Below are 20,773 nucleotides of genomic sequence, written 5' to 3'. Positions count from 1 at the left end.
CACACAGCCCTGTCGTGGGATGCGGCCTGAGCAGCGCCGACCCCTGACGCTCTGTCTGCGCTCATGCAGATTTTCACCCATGGCTTTACAAAATGAAGGCATTCCAAGCCTGCTTTCTTCCCGTGCCATCCCTGAGTGGCAGCATATCACCACGGCTGTTCTCCAAGCTTGTTTGTTTCCATCAATCCCCAACCCCCCTCCCTTGCCCTCCTTCAGGAAAGGGATGGGGAAGGCGCTTGGAACAGGCAGAGGAGCTGGCTGGGCTCTGCTGGCTCCTAACAGCTCAGTGCAGCTCCCAGAGGAGATGGACGAGTTAGTCACTCACTGAGCTCACAGCAGAGGCATCTCAGCCTCCATGAGAATTTGTCACCAGCCCTTCCTGGGATGCTGGGTACCCAGAAGGGGAGAGACTGGGGATTGGGGGGATGATAGGGTTGTTTCTTCACCTCAAGAAGCAAGGATGGCAGAGAGCTTCCCAGTGCTTACACTGCAAAGGAGTTTGTATGCTGAGAAAGGGGGCACCAGGGAGCTTTCTAGGGATTTCCCTGTGAGATTTGGGAACTGGGAAGTTTTCCCCAGCTTCCACCCCTCCGTGCAGCAATGCCTCTTGCTCACATGCTCCTCCCAGGGTCATAAGTGGCTCTTAAAAAAAGCAACAGCCCACACAATGCTCTTCCCTTCTCTAGCCGGGTGCTGCTGACGAGATACCACATCCGGTCCTGAGGGTACAGATTTAGCCCTCCGTATGGGAAAGACCCTTCCAATCCTGGCCACCAGCTTCAACACCCCAGGGCTGCGAGGTCAGAAGCACGTCACTGCTATGTATCCTACAGATGTATCCTCCAGTCCCTTCCAAAGGCTTGTGCGCGATGTTGCTATTCCTTCTCTGCTTGGGGGATTTCTTGGAGGTCACATTACTGGTGCTGATGTCAAATGATGTTTTCCTTGACATACAGGGCACACGCAGGTTTAATCTTTAGGCATGGCTTTGCACTGACAAAAACTGAGGGATATTTCCGCAGGTCAGGACAAGGAATTAACGTTTGACAGGAAACACGGCAGTTTCCACACAAGCTGCAAGAACAAAGAAAGTCTGAGTAAATTGGGGTTGTTCCTGGAAGTGGCTATTGGAACAAAACGTGGGTGTAGGCACCGCGTCATTCTGATGTCCAGCCCAGCTGAACCCATTGCCACCTGTAATGCCATAATGCTATGGGAAGCACAGCAAAGACAGAGCAGTATTAAAGTCCCAGGCAAAGGCAGCAGCTATAAACACAGAAGCAAAGAATCTGCTTACCTTTGGAAGGCCAGAGCCATAAATTAATCTTCAGCAAAATACCATTGCTTCCACTGCCAACCCTGAAATGAGGTCTGGGAAGGGGTGGATCCTGGCTCCACCCCTTCTGGTCACTCAGGTACATTGCATGCACCTGAGCTCCCCTGGGTTGGCCCTGCCTTCCCACCAGGTGCTCAATCACTGCTTCAAGCTGTGACTGAGCATTTCTGCTGTACCACTCATGAGCACAACTCAACCCAACCAAAATGTCCACGTCAATCCAACACGAGTGACACAACCTAACTTAAGACAAGCTAAATGGTACAATCAAATACAACCCAATCCAATATGCCTTAGTGATGCAGATCAGCCCAGCTTAACAAAATCATGCACGGCACAGCATGATCCAGGAGGCCCTTTTAGAGAGGTCAAGGGGGGAAGGGTCCATGGTCTGTAGCTCCCCTTGCTGCAAGGCTGTTGCAACAAAGCAGCAATAAGAGCAAAACAACTTATATCAACCAGATCTGCACCTCTACACTAGCCGTGAATGACTGAAAGGTGGCTGTGTGTTGAAGTGTGTGTGTTGAAGACATGGGAGTCCAGGTGGATTTTCTAATAATTTAAGTGAATTTAAGCCTCCTCCTAATTCTCCCTTTCCATGGATAAAATCACGTCCAAATGTCTGTCCCTCACAGTGATACTGGACAGCGGGTTTCAAGGTGACTGAAGGACCAGCCAAAGGGGCAGAGCCCAAATCCCCTTGGGGACTGCGGTCGGGGCAGAGAGCTGATCTGCCTCATCCCCAGGAATGCATCCCATACCCATGGAAACATAAAGAAATAATTATTTATTTGGCTTGTTTCAATCTTTTAAAAGTTAATCTAATCCTCTGCCTTTTTTTTTTTTTTTTTCTGGTTATTCGAAGGAAGGAAGGAAGCCCAAACTCGGATGTTTATTTGTTCTGTCCTGGCCGATGTTCCCTTGGTCGTGCTCCAGTGACTGATAAACTGGCAGGGAAGCAGAGCGTGGAGCACGGCAGAGCCTGGGAAAGGCCGGGACCCTGCTTCCCCTGCCCTTACATCATGGTTTCTCTCTGATTAGCTTGGCCTGGGGGCTGCCAGCTGCCTTCACTCCCTTGTCTCCTCCGTGCTGCCTGTGCCTGTCATCATGTCCCCATACCTGAGATGTGGGTGGGAAGCATGGGAAGGCAGTACAAGGCTGGACCAGCAGGATGATGGTGGGATGCCTGGAGCTGGTGGGGGTGGAGATCAAGAAGAAAGTGCTGGAATACCACAAGTGACAAGCTCTGCCTAGTTTATGGGACCTTTATGAGGGGATCAGTGCAGGTATCTGCAAGGATAGCATCTTCCTGAAGTCCCAGCCTTTTCTTCTGAGTCCTGTGAAGTGGCTTCATCCTGGTTTGATCCCCAAAGGATCAAAGATAGGGAGCCTTGTGAGCACCATGTGTGGAGAGGGGCTAAAGATCCCTTCCCACTTCTTTCCAACAAAGATTTCCACCTGAAACAAATATTTCTAGCAAATGAAAACAAGATGGCTGGGCTGTACTCTTCTATCAGGCTTTCGCCTTCTCCTTTAGTCCCAACCACGGTCCAGGCTATACCACTGGTGGATCCTGCTCAAATGCAGTGATGTCTGAGGCCATGACAGACCTCTGAAGGTCTCCTGGGAAGAGCCACCACCCTGGAACATTGGGGTGGGAGATAAATTTGAAAGAGTTCAGGAGACTCTTGCAGGATGAATGGAAGGTGCTGCAGGAAGAAGTTAGGTGGGAAGTTTGGTCGCCCCCAGTCACCACCCTGACTCACTGCCTGCTGGCTCAGAGGATCATATGTAGCTTCAACACTGCAAATTGGAGCTCTTTCCCGACACTTCCTCCTCTCAATTTTCTTCTACCCTTAGTTCTGCAGAGTCAATAAGTGAATTCACATTAAAGCAGAAGTCTCTGCCAGTTCCCATATGTCTGCAACAGCTGTGGGGACTGCAAGGAGGTGGAATAAATCCTCCAGCCCCCCAGGGATGGGAGATAAATCCCCAGTTCTCTCCCCTACCCAAATCTTCTCCTGCTCCCTTTTGCTTTGCACTCCTCTGTTTCTCCTCCCCAGTCCTCTCCCAGGCTGTGGTCCTCAGCAGGCAGCTGCTCATGATTTTCCTCAATCAGCAAAAGCCAGGGCTGGGTGACACGCAAGGGCGAGCCTGCAAGCTTTGCTCTAAGGGGAAGGGAACCTTACAGATTCTCTGGCCCAACCCCATTCAACCCAACTTTGAGCCCCTCCAGTGATGGGGCATCCACAACTTCTCCGGACAACGTGTTTTAAAGTTTCACCATCCTCACTGTAAAAAAAAAAAAATAATAAAAATTCTTCCTTATTCCAATCTAAGTCTCCTCTGTTTCACTTTAAAGCTGTTGTTACTCATTCTGGCAATACAGTCTGGACCATTGTCCTACTTGCTCTGAGATAGTCCGTGCTGAAGATACTTAGGATCATGAGATCTTGGGGGATGGCAGCCAGCTCTGGCCATACCCTGGACATCTACACATCCCCAAGCATGGGAGCAGGAAGGGTCCTTCCCAGGTGGCTAAGCCATCATACCTACCGGAAAGGGAAACTGAGTCAGGAACCATTAACTAACCTAATTTCCTGATTTCCATGAATTTACCATGCTTCTCCATGGGGAGATGGGAGAAATGGGTCTTTACACTCCCAAAACAGCCTCATGTGGAGCATGGGGCGCTGCATTTACCCCTCCTATGTATGTGTTTGGGCACTTGGCACCAGCCTCACATTTCTTTATCCCAGTGAATGGCCCTGCAGAAGTTTTATTTTGGGCAGAAACTGAGGCCAGCCCTAACCTTGTAAGCTCCCATGCTCAGCCCACACTGGTAGGACAGTGCAGAACAGCAGCATCCCTAGGAGCATCCCTACGCTCAGCAACTCTGAGAAACCCTGGAAGAACCAAAGGACAGCCCAGCCTTGTGCAAGGAGCTTCATTCTCCTCCTTCCCCAGGCCACTATGGGACTTTGAGTCCAAACCTTCCGCAGCCTCCAGCAAAAAGATTTTAAGACATGAACCAGCATTTAAGGTCTCACAGAGGTTTTCAGCGTTGCAACGCTGTGAGTATCAGCAAATAATTAGGACTGTGCCTTGTAGGCTGATGAGCTGCTGATTCATGAGTCTGATCACCACCATTTGCTGGCAGCAGCTTGGGTCAGTTTGGGGATAGTAAGGGACAGCCTCTGTTTCCTGATATGATGGAGATGGGACCAAACAACCCATCTGGCTCCATCAGAGAACCTCAACTTCCTCAGTGGTTTCTGCACTTTGGTGCCTCGCTTTCAGGCTTGGTGCAACCTCTGCTCTGCTGTGTGCAATGGGTGGACATGCCCAGGGGCTTTTGGGGGGACCTCGTAAGACCTCACTGCTTGGCCCAAAAGCGCTTAGGCAGGAGAGGCTGAGCCTCCAGATAACCACTGTTATTTATTTTTTCTAAATTAAAAAAAGAAAAAAAAAAAGAAAGAAAAAAAGGAAGGAAGTTAATAAATAATGTAAAGTGGAGAATGCATTAATGAAAGAGAGAGCGAGGGAGAGAGAGGAAAAGAGAGGAAGGGACAGGGCAGAGTGAGAGCACGGGAGGGAGGAGAGATATTCCTGCCTATATCGATTGGATATGATTACATTAGACCTATCAAATATTCATACTACATTCCACAAGAGGTCATTGTGTGTGTTTTTCCAATTTAGCTCTGCCTTGGCGCAGGGAGCAGGCTCTGGGTGGGAAAAGGGCTGTGCCAACATCTCCAGACCCATAGCCCTGGGGCTGTGTCCACCAGGGGGGCGCTGGAATGGCCTCAGTTGGGACAAGGGGACTTGGGCTGGGGTTTTTGGGGTGGAGGTGAGGGGGCGCTCCAGGAGATGACATTAAACCCACTTGTGCTGTCCCTTTGCCCTGGAGTTGCTGCTGGGGCACTTCAGCCTCTAGGAAAGGCACTTGTCTCACCTGTGCCTCAGTATCCAGGTGAGTGACGCCTGGCTTGACACATACTCTGCCTGCAGAACTCCAGGGATGTGTCCCTGTCCACCAGGGTAAAGCAAGATGTGCTTTTCATGAATGAGACAAAGTGGCAGCAGGCAGCCCAAGGCCACCCCATCCCTGGGCCCCTTCACCAAGGCAGCAATGCTGGAGGCGGCAGAGAAGGGACCGTAGTGCTCCTGCAAGACTGGGAAGCTGAAGCTGTACCAAAGGCTGGATTTCAACACAGCCCCAGCCTGGTGCTTACCTCTGTGTGTGTCCTCAGTTGATGCCCGCCAGCTTCCCACAGCATCCCCGTGTCACCATCCCCATGTCTCTTATCCCCAGTTTCTCCACCAAGGCAGATGCCCCCCTACCCTGGCAGCCCTGGATCGGGGCTGCGTTTCTCTCCTTACATTAATAAAAAATTTTACAGCACGGTGGCAGGAAATGCATTTTCAGTTCATCTGCTGCGGCTATTAGATTACCAGGAAATGGCTGGCTGGCTGGCGGCCAGTGGCTCCAAAGGGCCGGCGTGCACCCAGCATGAGGCAGAAGGCAAGCGCACCATCCCTGTCCCGATGACACTGTCCCTGCTGTCCTCACGGCATGCCAGCTTGTCCCTCCTCCAACACTGCCCCTGTGTCCTATCCCTGTGCCTTTGCACTGGATATGGTGCAAAGGATGCAGAGATGGATCTATTCCCCAGTTTGGAAAAACTGGGAGCGCTTGGAACATCCTTTAACAAACCTTTGGTCTTGTCTTAAAGGCAGCGGAGCTTGGAGCATCTTGACTGTGCTGGGAAGAGAGAAAGAAGGGATATTTGGGACTGGGATGTGCATTAAGAAGGGAAGAGTTTGGTTGTTCCAAACTGGGGTGTTTTGTATCACCAGGATGAGCTGGAGGAAAGAGGAGCGTCAGAAGGAGTTAAATTCATGTTTTTGTTAAAAAAGCAGGGTCAGTGCGGGCTATAAATGGCTATAAATGGCTATAAATACCTGTGGGGTGACAGTGCTAATGAAGAAAGGGAATTGCCAGCAGCCCATGGAGAAATGAGGACCAGCAGTGGTGGTTGGACACAGTTTTTAGGCTATGCTCCTCTTAGACATGCCCTGGGCTCTCTGTGAGTGAACAAAGCAAGGTGCTGCTGCTTTGCAAGTGGTTTGGTGGCCCTGGTGCTCTTTCACCTTCCTGAGATCCCCGCTTTTGGGATGATCCAGCAGGAACCTTGGATGGGTTCTCAACGGGTGGGAGATGGGAGACGACACCCAGGAGGAGGCGAGTGAAGGATGGAGACGGGGCAAAGCAATGGGAGTGGAGCATGCAAGGGAGCAAAGTGTGGGGAAAAAGCAAGGTCTGAGCCTTGCTGAGGTTTATTAAAGTTTAACCGAACAGAAACCCTGGTTTGCGTAGAGGGGACCAGCTATTTTTAGCTGTGGGTAGGATGTCAGCTCTGAAAATAGCCCGCCACCAGATCCTAATGAAATCCCTCTCCCTTTGGCTCTCACCCGGAGCGAGTTTGGAGGGGGAGGATCGCTGTCACACCCGCAGCTGAGGAGCTCCTGACATTCACAATGACTTGCCTTTTATTTTTTTTTTTTAATTATTTTTTTAATTTTTATTTTATTTTTTTTGCCTTTTTTCCCCCCCTTATTCTTCACCGGCTCTGCCTTACGCCGAGCAGAGGAGTCACCAGCCAAAAAAGTGAATGCGGGGGTGGTGCTGCTTAGCTACGGCCAAATCCCAGGCAACATGTGACCAGATTGGCAATTTAATACAAAGCCTTTTCTTCCCTGTACGCACACGTTCAAGTTAAAGTGACATTGAAATGGGAGCTCCAAGGGATGAAGGCAAAGAAATAGGGTGGAGCTGCCCTCCTGCTTCGTTCCTAGGGATGAGTTGTGTCCATTGGGTTGGGATGAGTGGGAATTGCGGTACCCAGGTAAGGGAATCTGGGTCAAGGTGTGGAGCCCCATGGAGCAGCACTTGCTGCTCACCAGATGCAGCAGGGAGCAGGGAGAAGTTTCTGTATTCACCAAAATAAAAGCACGAGAAAGGGTTTGCTTCTTTCCCCCCTGCTTGCTGAGCAAAGGAACTGCATGATGCAGAAGGGAAATGATGATTCTCCCCTCCCTGTGCAGCCGTCTGTTCAGTCTGTGCACAGTGGGGCGGATGTACCTGGTGCCTCCTCGTTGAGGCTTGTTTTGGGATCCCCACATCTCTCACCCTGGGAGAATCACAGCCTTTTAATTCCTCCCCAGCACTTGCTGCTGCTTCTGAAGAGCTGCTGGCGCTGTCTGCCTTCAAGTGGCTTTCACATAATACAGACTGTCAGGCTAGATGAACATCACCGTCCCTTCTGGCCCTAAAATCTGTGAATCCCGAAATTAGAGGGCACCAGCACCTCTTTGTTTCTGCCTGATTTAATCAGGGGAATCGTGCCTTCTCTTCGCCCCCCTCACTCCTTCTCTCCCTGCGTCGTCTAACCAAAGATGAATCTTCCCTCTGCTGGTGCCCAAGTCTGGCTGAGAGCACCAGAAAGGATCAGACGCCTTCAGCCTTCCTCTGGGATTTTCTCCTCTCTGGGCTGATCACAACAGTGAGCTGTTCTGCACAGGTGGATCGGAGTGTTTGGAGGCTCTCCTGTCTGCTTTAAATCCCAGCCGAACACTTCAGGCTCCAGATTTAGCCCTTTTGGCTTTGTTAAAATCGCTGTGATTTCGTGCATAGATCTAAAAAGCTTTTTGAACTGTTCTTGAGGATGGGAAGATGGATAACTCCATGCTGTCAGCTGTCCCAGGAGGAGAAGCTCCAAAATAAGAGCAGAGAACAGGGCCTGGGGAGCTACTTAGGATGGGACTCCAGGGGCACTGGAGGGGTTAAGAGGTGACAGATTCCAGCTGGGAGCAGTGACCCAAAGGGCTGGAGGGGGAGGTGGGATCGGCAGGCACAGGTAGCAGGCGACACAGGGCACAGCAGGATGCTAAATCCTCTGCACTCACGGGGAGAGGCTATCATAGAGCAGAGGAGACTTACAGCACCCTCTGTGCTATGACTGCACAGTCAGGGAACCACATCCCTATCCTAATTGCACCCTTCCCCCCCTCCAGATCCTGATGGAGGATCTGTCCCAGACCCTTCCTTCGGGAGCATCCCTCAACTTTCCTCCTCTGCAAATCCATCCCAGTTCCCAGCCCTATCTCTTCGGAGATGCTGTGGTCAATAACTCCCCAGGAGGCTGCTATTCTCCCTTTGCTTCCCACCCTCCCACTTGTCTCGGCATCTCGGCATTCATGCCTTTCGGCCCTCCCTCGGCAGCAGGCGAGGAATAAAGCGGCGCCAAGCACGACGCAGGCTGCAGGGATGCTGCGAGACGGTGGAGGGAAAGCCCAAATTGCTGCACGCCTTGAGGTGGGAGCGAGAGATCGGGGCTGGGAGAACGGGAGGATGTACACACGTGCTTTTTTGGAGGCGGGCGCTGGGGTTTGGGCACCTCGTTCCTTTCTGTGCCTTTAAAACCTGAGCTGGGAGCGATGTGATGAAGAGGAGGAGCTGGCTGGAGCGGGATGTGGCATTTAGGCTGTGGGTTGATGCTGTTGAGGGTCCATTTCCCACTTCTGGAGCAGCACCTCTGGAAGCATCGCATGTGGATAGAGGGATGCTCAGCACTGAAATACCTAAAAATGAGAGTGGACAGGAACATCTATGTACCACCAGAGAGCAGGGTGGCTCATCACTGTGATGGGCTTCTGCTGGCAAGCGCTGGGAGAGAGCCACTGAGCTCAATAGGGTCATCCTGGTTGAAGCCCATCTGTGGGGCAACAAGTGACAGGGCTGTTTGTCACCCTTGTCTTCTCCAGCCACACACCCAGCCTTTCTGGGCCAGCTCTGAGAGGTCACCTGCCCTGGGGTGCAGGCTTCCATGCTGCTTGGGCTTGCAAAGGGTGCTGCTTCTTGGTGCCTTCACCCTAATTCCTTGGAGACGGGTCCTCAGCCCCCTCTAGCTGCAAATGCTGCTTCACTCAGCCATAAAGCACTGCTTGAAAGGATCTGGGAAGGACTGGGGGGTAAAAAGAGAAGCTAGGAGCTCAAGCTGGCTCCAAAGCTGTGTGCAGTGTCACCAAGGAGAAGCCCCGTGTCCTTGGGACTGCTAACCCAAGTCCTGTTGATTTCTAGATGAGACTCAGGGGTGTCACAAGGGTCCTCAGTGTGCCCGGAGCCTCATAGAAGACAGCGCAGAGAGTGAGCGAGCACAGACTGTATGAGTGACAGAAGGTCCATGTCCTTCTTGCACCCAGAGTCTGAGGGATTTTGCTCCTGAGAGAACAGCAGCTGTGGGGCTGATTTTGGGGACTGTGGCAAAGAAAAGCCTCTTTCCATCCTATCTGAGCTTTGGTCACTAATTTGGAATTAAGTGTGGACTTTCTGGCAGCATAAGAGGTGGACGGCATCCAGATTCCCATTGATGCCTCCCAAATACCCAGAAGAGGTGACTGAGTCTGGGGAGCAGGTAACAGTGCCTGAAGCACAGTGATTTATGCATCAAGGTGACAGCACAGGTCGATGTCATCCCCTGCTTTGTGCTGCCAAACCCAAAAGGCACTTCCGACACACCGTGCCCGTGGTGATGACAAAATAAACCGAACCCACGAGTGCCGATGGGATGGGGCTATATGAGGCTGTCCCCTGTGTCCCCCGGGGCCGAGGAACGGGGCCGGCGGGGCTGTCCCGGTGGGCGCGGAGGGGGGAAGCAGAGCCGGAGAAGAGACGGAAATGTTTAAATAGCGCCTGCTGCATCCCGCAGCGCTCGGCTCTGTTGCAGTCATTATCTAGGGAGCGGATGCACAGGGCTCTATGGGGACCGCTAATGGGCCGATTCAATTTCAGCTGGATGACGCCACTTAGGTAAGCATTAAGAGCTCCAGCTCCGGGAAAGCGAGCGGCAGAGAGAGAGAGAGGGAGAGGGAGAGGGAGAGATGCTAACGGGCAGCACTAAATCCCTCCCTCCCTCCCATCCTCCACGCTGCCCCCATTCACAAGGACCTGCCTGCATTCACAAACCCGAGCCGGGCAGCCCTGCAGGGCTCTGCCTCGCTGCCCCCGGCTGCGGGGCCGGGGGGGGCGGCCGGTGCCCCATGCCCGTGCCGCCCGCCGGCCCTTAGGGCTGGGCACGGCGGATGGAGCGGCGGCGGGGTGAGTGGGGTACGGGACACGGGTGGGTGTGGAACGTGCGTGGGGTTCGGGTCACGCGTGGAGTGTGGGATACGCGTGGCTGCCGGTGGCGGTGCTGGGTTGTAGGGAGCGTTCATGGGGATCCACGCGTGAAGTGCTGGACACGAGTGGGGTATGCGTGGGGGAGCTGGAGGTAGGGACCTGGCCACGCAAGTGCCCGTGCGTGGGGAATGAGGGGGTCCTGCATGGAGGAAGCCCCCTCTGTTCCCACCGGAGTGCTCTGCAGAGCTCGCAGCCACCTCCAGCGCCTGTAAATCATTTGCTTTTACGATCCTTCCTCTGGCCCATTATCACACGAACTTTATATGTTTGGGGCTGCTGCCGGTCATAAAGCTTGCCTGGTTTCCGGGGCTGGTGTGCCCGTTTGGCAGGCAGGGTGTGAGGAGGAGGAGGCTGGGGACACGCTGCCCTGCTCCCCCCAACGGGCAGGTAGGCAGGGAGGGGGTGGCAGTGCTGTGGGTGGAGGGTAGGGACCTACTGTAGCCCCCCCCCTCGTGTCTCAGGCAAGGAGTGACAGGAGCAAGTGGGGTTCTGTGGGGCAACGGCAGGGTCCTCACTCTGGGTGTTCAGCCCCCTCTCCCCCATTCCCCATTCCACTGGACCAGGGGACCCTCAGCTCCCTGTGAACATCCCAGCTCTTGTTCACTCAGTTCACAGAAAGAGACATTTTGTCTAACTCCTACATCTGGGGATTGTAGGTTCGGGAGAACCTGGGCCCATGTTCGGTGCCATGGGTTCTCCAAGGAAATGTCATGCCCCAGGTGCTGCATCCAAGTCCAGGACCCAGATCCTAAGTGTCCAGGTTGCAGTGTGCCGCATTCTATTGCCAGCTCCTCTCTGCCTCCTGTCACCCCCATGTTGCAGCATCCTCCACACTGCTTCTCCTGCCTAATCATGTCTCTACTTCTTGCGTTTAGGACTGTGTGGGAGTAGATGCCCTTTGGTTGCTCTCAGTCTCCCGGTTCCACCATTTCCATCACCACAGACCCTCTATTGTCCCAGGTCTCCCCCTTTGGGTCACATCTCACTTTCATCCTCGCATATGATCCTGCCCAAGGTCCCCAGTCTGCCTGGTTTGAGTCCTAATGCCCAAACATCACCAAACCCAGCACCCAAATGAAGGAGATGGGCACCAAGATGTGAGGAGCTCCACCTGCACTGGGTATCAGTCAGCCTAATGCCCTTTGAGATGGGATCTGGGTCCTGAGAGATGCAGGAACCCACTGAAGCTGCTATGCTCCCTGTTGCATGATTCCATCTGCAGACTGAGATGCATCATGTCTCTTCAGGGGTCCAGGGGGTTGCAGCTCCTTAGCCTGTGATTCACTGAGAGCTTTGCTTGCATGGCCCGTTCCCATCCTGGAAACATGTTCTCACAGACTATGCTGGGTTAGCCATGCTCTCGTGGCTCACCTTGTATTCCCACTAAAGAAATCCATTCCCAGTCAGCTGTGGGTATCCAACAGTGACCCATTCACCACTCACGCTGCCCTGCATGGGGCGAGCATCTCACTCAGGATGGCTTGGAAATGGGTTCCTAGTAAAGGAAAAAAAACAAAACCCCCCACAAATCTAAGCAGATTGCTTGCATTTTCTTTCTGGGAGGGGGGATGGGAGAGGGCACTTCTTGCTTTAACTGTCAAAGTAAGTTGCCTTTGCTTTTCCTGCTCTTCAAGGTCAGCCTTAGCTAATGAAAATCAATCTTCCCTCTGCCTCTCTCTGCTGCATGAGCAGATTTACCTGTGGCCCCTCACCTACTTGCTGGCCTTTGCTGGCCACAGGAGCTCCTATAGAACAGCCTTCCTGCGGGCACTGTGACAATGCTGGTGTCACCCGCAGATCAGATGTTTGATCTGCCAGGGAATGGCTTTGTTCCGGGGAAGTTGGCTGTGCACACAAAGCACACATCCAACTGAAATCTGGACTGGAAGTTCTTGGGGGTACTGGCATGCAATGAAGCACATCCACATGGCTGCTCCATTTTTGCATGGCAGCTTTGGTGCAGGAGCAAGGCAAGCTGCTTATATCAGCTTTGCCTTTGGGGTTAAGTAGAAGTCTGCCCTTTTGTGATGGGGATGTGAATGGGAAATCTAGGCACTGCACTGCGAAATGCGAGGTCTCGGGGAGTCAAGCACATGTTGTGTTAGTGGTGATTTGTTGCTGTTGTTACTCGCAATTAAATGTGTTTAGTTCCCCTCCTTCCCTGTGCCCCTGGCTCATGACAGTTTCCTGAGCTGGAGATACTGTTCCCAGCTCTATCACTGGACAAGTCTCAGCACTGAGCTTCCCCTCCTCAAGGGAGGACAGGCAGTGCCCATTGCTGCTGGCAGGAGTTGGGGAACCTCCCCTGGAAGGACACAGAGCATGAGGAGATGCTGCATCCACCTGAGCCAAGGGACAAGTCTCATTGTCCCAGTGTTTGGAAATGTCCAGCCAACATCCTCCTGGGCTCAGCAGAGCCTTGAGCTGTTTGTTAGGAATATGATATTAGGAAGAAATTTTTTACTCAGGGTGGTGAGGCCCTGGCACTGCTGCCCAGAGAGCTGTGGCTGCCCCATCCCTGGAGGTGCTCAAGGCCAGGTGGGATGGGACCCAGGGCAGTGTGAGCTGGTGGGGTACAGCCAGCCCACATCAGGGGTTGGAACCAGAAGTCTGTTCCGACCCAACTTGTCTGTGACTCTATGAAATTCAATAGGAGTTCAATAGGCTGCAGGGATGGGCCATTATGAAGCGTAATGCAAATGTTCCTCTCTCTTTCTACTGCATCCTTTAGGACTTTTAGATGTGCCCTGATGCCGCAGGCTCCCCCAACTCCTGGAGATGCAGCTCTCTTCCAGTGTGGCTGAGCTCAGCTGTGACGAGACGATGGAACCCCCAGCTGAGGACTTCCAGCAGGTCCTGTCCATCGACCAAATCCGCTCCATCCGTGCCAGCAACAACTACGTGGAGAGGCCAGCCACCTGCTTCCAGCAAGCCCGCTCCAACCCATCCCTCTCGCAGCCATCACACAAGCAGGAGTGGACTCAGGACCGTCTGGCATCCTCCACGCTGCAGGACCTGCACCGCAGCCACAGCCAACAGCCCCACATGCCGCCCCTGCAGCAAGCCATGAGCCACTCCAGCACGGCCAGCTCTGTGTCCCAGAGCACCACGGCCTCCGAGCAGCGCCTGCTCAGCGCCCTGACGCCATCCCACTCGGGCCACTCACTCATCCGGACGCAGCCCAGGGCCGGCGAGCTGAAAGCAGAGGAATCTCCCTTGAAAGGAGCGGTGGAGAAGGGCGGCCTGCACGGCGGGCACCTCTTTGTCTGCGAGGAGTGCGGGCGCTGCAAGTGTGCCCGCTGCACGGCCGCCCGTGGCCTGCCCTCCTGCTGGCTGTGCAATCAGCGCTGCCTGTGCTCCCCAGAGAGCCTCCTTGACTACGGGACTTGTCTGTGCTGTGTCAAGGGCATCTTCTACCACTGCTCCAGCGATGATGAGGACACCTGCGCTGATGACCCATGCTCCTGCGGGCCGGGCTCCTGCTGTGCCCGCTGGGCTGCCATGAGCTTCCTCTCCCTCCTCATGCCCTGCCTCTGCTGCTACTTTCCCACCTTGGGGTGCCTCAAACTTTGCCAGCGGGGTTATGACGGCCTGAAACGCCCCGGCTGCCGCTGTCAGACCCACACCAACACGGTGTGCAGAAAGATCTCCTCCTCCAGCGGCACGCCTTTCCCCAAGGCACTGGATAAGCCGGTATGACCCTCTTGGGGAGGACAAGCAGACAGTTCCTCCTAATCCTCTCCCCTTCGTCCCCATCCTCTGGCTGCCCCTGCTCTGCAGTGCTCCCCTGTCCCTGCCTTCCTCCTAGGAATGAGACTCAGGGTCCCTGGGCCATGGCTCTTCCCATGGGAGGAGGAGCTGGGGCCACGCATCCCAAGCTAGAGTCCTCCAGGAGCCTGGATCTGTTCTCTCCTTCCAGCACTTTTCAGGGGTGGTCTCCATTTTCTCCCACTGCCTACATCCCTTATCCTCCAGGTGCCACAGGGTCCCACCAAGCAGCAGCAGCCTCCCTGCCTGCTTGGAAGCCATCAAGAGATGATAGTCAGATGGCACCTCATTTCTCTTGCCTCCAAGAAGAAGGGAAATTGTGGGAAGATTTCAAACCTTTAAGCTGCTGCCCAGCTGCAGTGAGGGGAAAGTTCCCCTGGGATGTGATGGAGAGCAGGATGCTGGTTTGGAACAACTATTCATTTCTCCATGCCTGGAGGTGAAGGGTCTTCCTCCAAAGTGCAAACCATGGTGGGATGGGAGAGAAGATGGTATTGTCACCCATCTTCATCCCACCACTGAGCAGATGCAGCTCCCTTTCTATACTTCCAGGCTTGTCCTCGAGGTAGGGTGAAGTAGCCATGGGGACAGAGCTTTGTCCCACCACCCTGTTCCCTAGATCTGCCTTCTGCCTGTCTGGTACCTTCCACCAGCACTGAAATCACTTTAAAAAAGTCCCCAAACCCAACTATTGACAGCCAGCTCTTCTCTCCCTGCTGCTTAGCACTGATCTGAGGGGAAAATGGAGAGTCAAAGTGGGTTTCCACAGATGGGGCCCCAACCTTCCTTCCCTGCAGAAGCTGCCTTTGAGCCCTCATCTTGCTTTCCTTGGCCATCAGCATGCCACAGCACTGTCGCTGCTGAGGGTATCCTGTAACAGTGGGGATGGGGCTGAATGGAACCCTTGGGCTGGGCCATCTGCAAACCATAATTTGGGGTTCAGCGCTTCATGGTTTACATGCTGTGATCCTAAAAAGCCAAACCCATTGCTGCAGCTGTGGGTAGATCCTTCCACACCCAGGCTCAGCCCCATCTCCATTTGCCATTGGTGGGTCAGGGGAGCTTGGAGCTGGGATAACGTCCCAAGGCTGTCACTCCTCTGAGACACAAGTGTGTGCAGAGGGAAGTAAATGGCTCCCCTGGAGAAATATATGCAAAGTCTCCCTTGGCTTCCTCTAAGACTCTGCTGTCCAGGGCTTGCCCATTGCATTCACTCAGCCACTTCTTTCCGTAGAGTTCTGTGGATCTATTTTTGTATATATAAATATAACGTTAGGATGGCTAGGACTATTACTAATAATATCCATGATACTGCTGTGAATGGTGCCAGATGCAAGGTTTGGTTTCCTGGTACACTTCCACATTCTGGAAGATGATTTCCCAGTCTGTTTATCGCTAATCCTAGACCTTGAGTTCCTAGGTAGTCGGGAGAGGGGGAAAGGGAGGTATAGAGGTTGCAGAGAGGGAGGAGGATTTAGTGCTGGCTGTGGGATGAGCCAGGAGGTAGCATTTCTTGATGGGATTCATCTTCCCATACATTTGCTATCTAAAAATCACAGCTGATCCAAGCTCCCTCTGCTGCAGGAAAAAAAGAAAAAAAAAAGAAAAGAAAGAAAAAAAAAGAAGCAGTTCCAGGGAGTGATTCATCCTCCTCAGAAACATTAATTAAAATGTGTGCTGCTGGTGCTTGACTCCTTTGATTCTAAGGGAGCTACTCGTTGATGGCGTGAAGCAGAGGTGAATCCCATCCCTGGTGGGGAGTCTGTGCCTGGGGTGTGGTATGGGCATGAGCAAACTCCTGATCCTGGTTTCACCCAGAGCCCAAGGGGCATTGATGGAAGATGCTTCTAAAGATGCAGAGCCCACCTCCGTGAGCGGCAGGGAATTCAGGATGATGCTGTGGCTTACAGCAAGGATCTTGTACTGTTCAGGAGGGAGAAGATGATGCCTGTGCAGTTTTGCCATTTGGGTTTCAAGGCAATGACCTTCTGAGACTGTACATGTCTGTACCAACACAAGATCAGTCCATCTCTGTGGCAATCGATTATAAAATACATCACAAATATATTTATCCATATGCCAGCAGTTGCTCGGCATATGGTTATTTCCAAGTGATGTTTGGGGGAGAGACTTCCACCAAGAGGCATCCTTCCTTTTCTGTTCACTTATCTATTGGTGCTGATTAAACTTATTCCTCCTAAAAAGTGTAAAACCTTTTTTTGGGGGAAAAAGTCCCTTTTTTTTTCTTTCATTGAGGATTTGAGGAACTGTCTCACTTCAGCAAGAACGGGAAATAGTTCATTGAAACTTTCAGAAGAAAACTAATGAACAGAATTTTCCAACTTGCTCCACTTTGAGGTTGTTTTTTTTTTTTTTTCCTCCTCCTTTTTAAGTGGAGCCGTCTTATAAATTTAGTTACCACCTCTGTATCTCTGCGATTCGTTGCTTCCTCTCCTGATGGTGGAATGACTCAACATGTGAAGCTTCATCATTTTCACGGCCTCTCAAGTCATGCAAGCATGGGGTGATCTCCTCCAGGTGCTGGAGCCACAGGATGAGAAGATGGCTGTCCAGACACCATTTCCTCGGAGCCAGTTTGGCTTGGCATAGTGCAGTGAGGTGGAACCCAGCACTACTATTGCAGCATATTTACCTTCAGCAATTGGTAGGAGTCCAGGATGCCGTCTACCTAATGGGCTTTTTCTGGGTCAGCATGGAAGTTCCATTCCCAATAGGGAATCATGCCATAGCCAGAGTACAGGGCTGAGGAGTTTGGCCAGGTCTCTTGAATATCCCACCTCCTAGAAAAGCCAAACTCATGAGATACATTTTATGGAATATAGAGCATGTAGAAGGGAACTGGAGTTGGGCACAGAGGGCTATCAGACCATGCAGAGCCTCAGTTGGACTGTGTTGAAGGTAAATCAGAGCCGTGTTGAGGTCTTATAGTTGCATGGAATGGAGATGTTCAGAGCTGGTATTTGCCAAAAGGTCTCTGAAGATGCCAGTTCCAGTTCACTGAGCCCATCTGGTGTCAGGAAGGCTGTGGGTAGCCTCTGATCATGTTTATTTTTCCTGAGCTTTTCCTAATGTCTTCAGACCAGTTCCATCCTGTTGGATGGTTCAGTTTTCCTTCAGAGAGGGCTCCAATTTTGGTTGGAGTTGTGAGCCCCTTTCCTGCCCCACCCTGTAATGAGTCAGATAACATCTGCTCCAGATGTTTGTGCGGCTGCTTGCCCTGCCAGTTTGGGTCTCTCTCTGTCCCAAAGTGTCTTTCTTGGTTTTCTGTTTGGAGAGTTGCATGACAAGTCCTCTGTTTTCCATGCACTCCTGGGACCTGACAAGGATGGAACTGCTTTGCAAGACAGCATTTCTCCACATGGTGCATCTGTGCTGGTCATGGGCTCCTTTCCCAAGAAACATGCAGGGCTTTAGGGCAAATTTAAGGAGAGATGCTCAGGTGCCAAGGAGCAGGAGGCAGGGCAGGAGCCTCTGAGCAGGACCTGAGCTCCCCCTGCTCTGCTCTTCCCATCTTCTCCAAAGACTCCTGATGGTGCTTGCTCTGTGCCATGGCTTCTTTTAGCCCTGTTCCCCTCCTTTAATACCGTGTGATCAGTCCCAGCCCTGTTGTGAAGGGGTCACTGGGGACCAAACTGAAGCACACATCCTATCCCAGTTCTCCCAGTCTTCCCAGTGGAAGTAGGTGGTGCTTGGGCTGTAGCTCAGGTTGGCACCCATCCTTGGGAAAGCTCTTTGTCTCACACCAAAGCTGCTGCCAGCCAAGGACATCGGAAAACAGTTGGCAGGGTTGGAGTTTTTGGGGAAGGTCTTTGAGACTGCATTCTCAGATTCCCATAAGATCCTGCTGAGTCAACTCTCCCCTGTCCTCACGTATGATCCAAAGGACTAGTGGGGAAATATCATTGGACAGAAGATGCCAAAGCACAAACTTACAGTTTATCAACAGCTGCTGTAGTGCAATAAAGAGGGATGAACTGGGTTTACACGAGTGGGAAGCACCAGGAAGGATCATGCCATGCCCCAAACTTGCTGTTCCCAGCACCTGCTCTGTTAATTTGCTCTCTCTCTCATTCTGGCCGATGGGTATTTTGAGGCTGGAGAACACTGAGAGGTCTTTGGATATTGGAAGGTCTATCTTTCTGTGATCAGTATACAAGAAATGTAGAGAAGAGATGTTCCTCTGTCCCACCTGAAACCCCATTCTTGGTCTTTGGTGGAAATGAAGTGAGGCTTGTCTCCTAGGAGCCCACGGAGCCCACTCCTCTAGGATACGTGCAGCAGCTGGAGGTGGCTGGCTCAGATCTGAAGCAAAGCTGTGACCTCCTATGGGCTCATATGCTTCAGAGTATTTCTCAATGAGCACCAGGACCTTTTGCAAACACCCAAAGGGCTTCAAAAGGAGCAGAATCAAATCCTCCCCAGTGAGCTGTTGGTGCGGCTGGTCCCCTCCTTCCCTGCTGAAGTCCCTGTCCACCTTCTCTTCCTCTTCTTCCCATCTCCTGGCAGTTCCCTCAGGCCTTCGTGATGCTCAGTGGACAGGCAGCCACCTGCCTCCCCAGCGTCCTCAGCACAAAGCTCTCCCAAGAAGACAGGTCCCCTTGGCTTCAAAGGAGAGTCTCATACCAAGAACCGAAGCCTCTAATTCTCCATTTAACTGGTACAAAGGCGTTCTGTACAGTGTATAAAGAGATCCCTCCCTGGCTGCCTTTATTTGGGTTCCTTTCTATAAGGTATAATACATGTTTATAACCCAGTGGCTGTTTTTTTTTTTTGACAATACTCTTGTAAATTTAAAAGGAAAACAAAACAAAACAAAAAACAAACAAAAAAACCAAAAAAACTCTAAAAAAACACAACAAAGTATTTATTTCAAAAGTTTATTTTAAAGATAAGAAAAAAAAAATAACCTATTTATTTTAACGCACCTCCTTCTGTTTGGTTTTCTTCTCTTGCAAAGCTAATAACTGATAACTGAACCACTGCTGAGATGAAAAGTAATTCTATGGGTGGCTTCACAAGCCAACTTAGAGCAACTATTCAATAAATATATATATTAATTTTGAAAGTGTCTGCTTGTCTTCGTGACAGCCAGGGCATGACTCAGGCTCCTGCTTTGGCAGGGCTGTGAACAGGTGCTGGCTCTGCATTTGCTCTGCTGGCACGGGATGGGTGTTGGTGGGGATCCTTTCTGGCTCTGTGACATCTCCCCTCTTCTGGTGCTCAACGAAAACCTCAAAAATCTCAGTGTTTGATGCCCTGCTGTGGCTGTTCCAGGTCCTTGAAGCATGGTGGGTTCTTGGGCAGCAAAAGAAAGGACTGAGGTAAGGCATCCCTGAGATCTGCTGGGGTTTGGTCCCCAAAACACATTTCTGAAGCCCTTTCTGGAGTGCATTCTCTAATGCCTCTTCGCATAAAGCTTTTTCTCACACTGTTTCATTGGCCTTGGATCCTGTCTCTGGTACCAGAACATGCTTTCCAACACATGTGCCAAGGCCTCACCACAGCATTCAGGATCTGCCTTGGGGTTTTGGAGGACAGATGTGAGTCCAGTCCCTGCTGTGACTCATTCTTCCCCTGCTTCTAAAACAAAAGATGACTTTGGGCCATTTGTAATTGCCAGAGTCCCTCTTAGGCACAGCAAACCAGCTTGGTTCTTAGATGCACAGCTTGTTTTAACTATGTTAGAGACTTTTTAGTTTGTATAGTACCACCTTCCCATGCCTACCCTGTCCCTATTAGTCCATGCCACCAATCTTGTGGGTATCCACAGATCTTTATGAACAAGGCAAGGCAAGGCAAGGCAAAGAATGGTAATGCAGATTAACACAGAGCCGTGAGCAAGTGGCCCACAGGCTATCTGAATGAGATGGTCACCAATTACTTGGACACTTTCATTCTCTTGTACAGAGATATTCATAATAGCCCCAGGAATCACAAAGAGTCCCGGTGGTTGGGCTTTCTTCTTAGAACAGGTTGACCCTTTAAACTGCATGGTCTTTGCTATTTGCATCCTTGTGAAGACCAAGTGCTCCACAGGCTCAAGTTTATCCCAGACCAGCTGGTGTTGGCACTGGGTCGCAGTCACGGAGTGGTGTCACCAGGGTGACTGGGCCACTTTTGCTGGTTTCGCTGAGAATAATAGAACACCTCCTCTTGGCTAACAACACCCATTGACATTCAGACCTGAAATGCCCTCTGCTGTATTGTTACAGCAGAGGAAGCCCAGCTCCATGAAACCCTCCCTTGGAGGTACAGCAGAAGTGGGTTTCCACCCTTTTGGTGTTGAAATCCTCCCTTTAGAGGGAGCAAAGCCACACTGAGTGCACATCTTTCCTGGATACTCAGGTGTGAGCCAATGCTTTGCTGGAGCGGGGAGCCCACCGTTAGCCAGCAGTCCTTCCCAG

At 51.9% G+C, this 20,773-nt stretch overlaps 1 protein-coding gene across 3 annotated transcripts; it reads left to right on the top strand.

The window, feature by feature from the left end:
• The first annotated feature begins 8,602 nt into the window (after positions 1–8,602).
• On the top strand, positions 8,603–19,425 carry SPRY3 (sprouty RTK signaling antagonist 3). 3 transcript variants are annotated; one of them, XM_072335697.1, is made up of 2 exons: positions 8,603–8,717; positions 13,312–19,425. In XM_072335697.1, the coding sequence occupies exon 2, from the start codon at positions 13,359–13,361 to the stop codon at positions 14,277–14,279; it is 921 nt and encodes a 306-aa protein (XP_072191798.1). In that variant the 5' UTR covers positions 8,603–8,717; positions 13,312–13,358; the 3' UTR covers positions 14,280–19,425. The 3 variants fall into 3 exon arrangements, with proteins under 3 accessions (XP_072191798.1, XP_072191800.1, XP_072191797.1); XM_072335699.1 differs by lacking the exon at positions 8,603–8,717 and adding an exon at positions 9,864–10,211; XM_072335696.1 differs by lacking the exon at positions 8,603–8,717 and adding an exon at positions 10,243–10,499.
• The last annotated feature ends 1,348 nt before the right edge of the window (positions 19,426–20,773 follow it).

The sequence above is a fragment of the Excalfactoria chinensis genome, chromosome 4 (genome assembly GCF_039878825.1).
Source record: "Excalfactoria chinensis isolate bCotChi1 chromosome 4, bCotChi1.hap2, whole genome shotgun sequence".
NCBI lineage: Eukaryota > Metazoa > Chordata > Aves > Galliformes > Phasianidae > Excalfactoria > Excalfactoria chinensis.
This window is presented reverse-complemented; position numbering and strand designations above follow the sequence as displayed.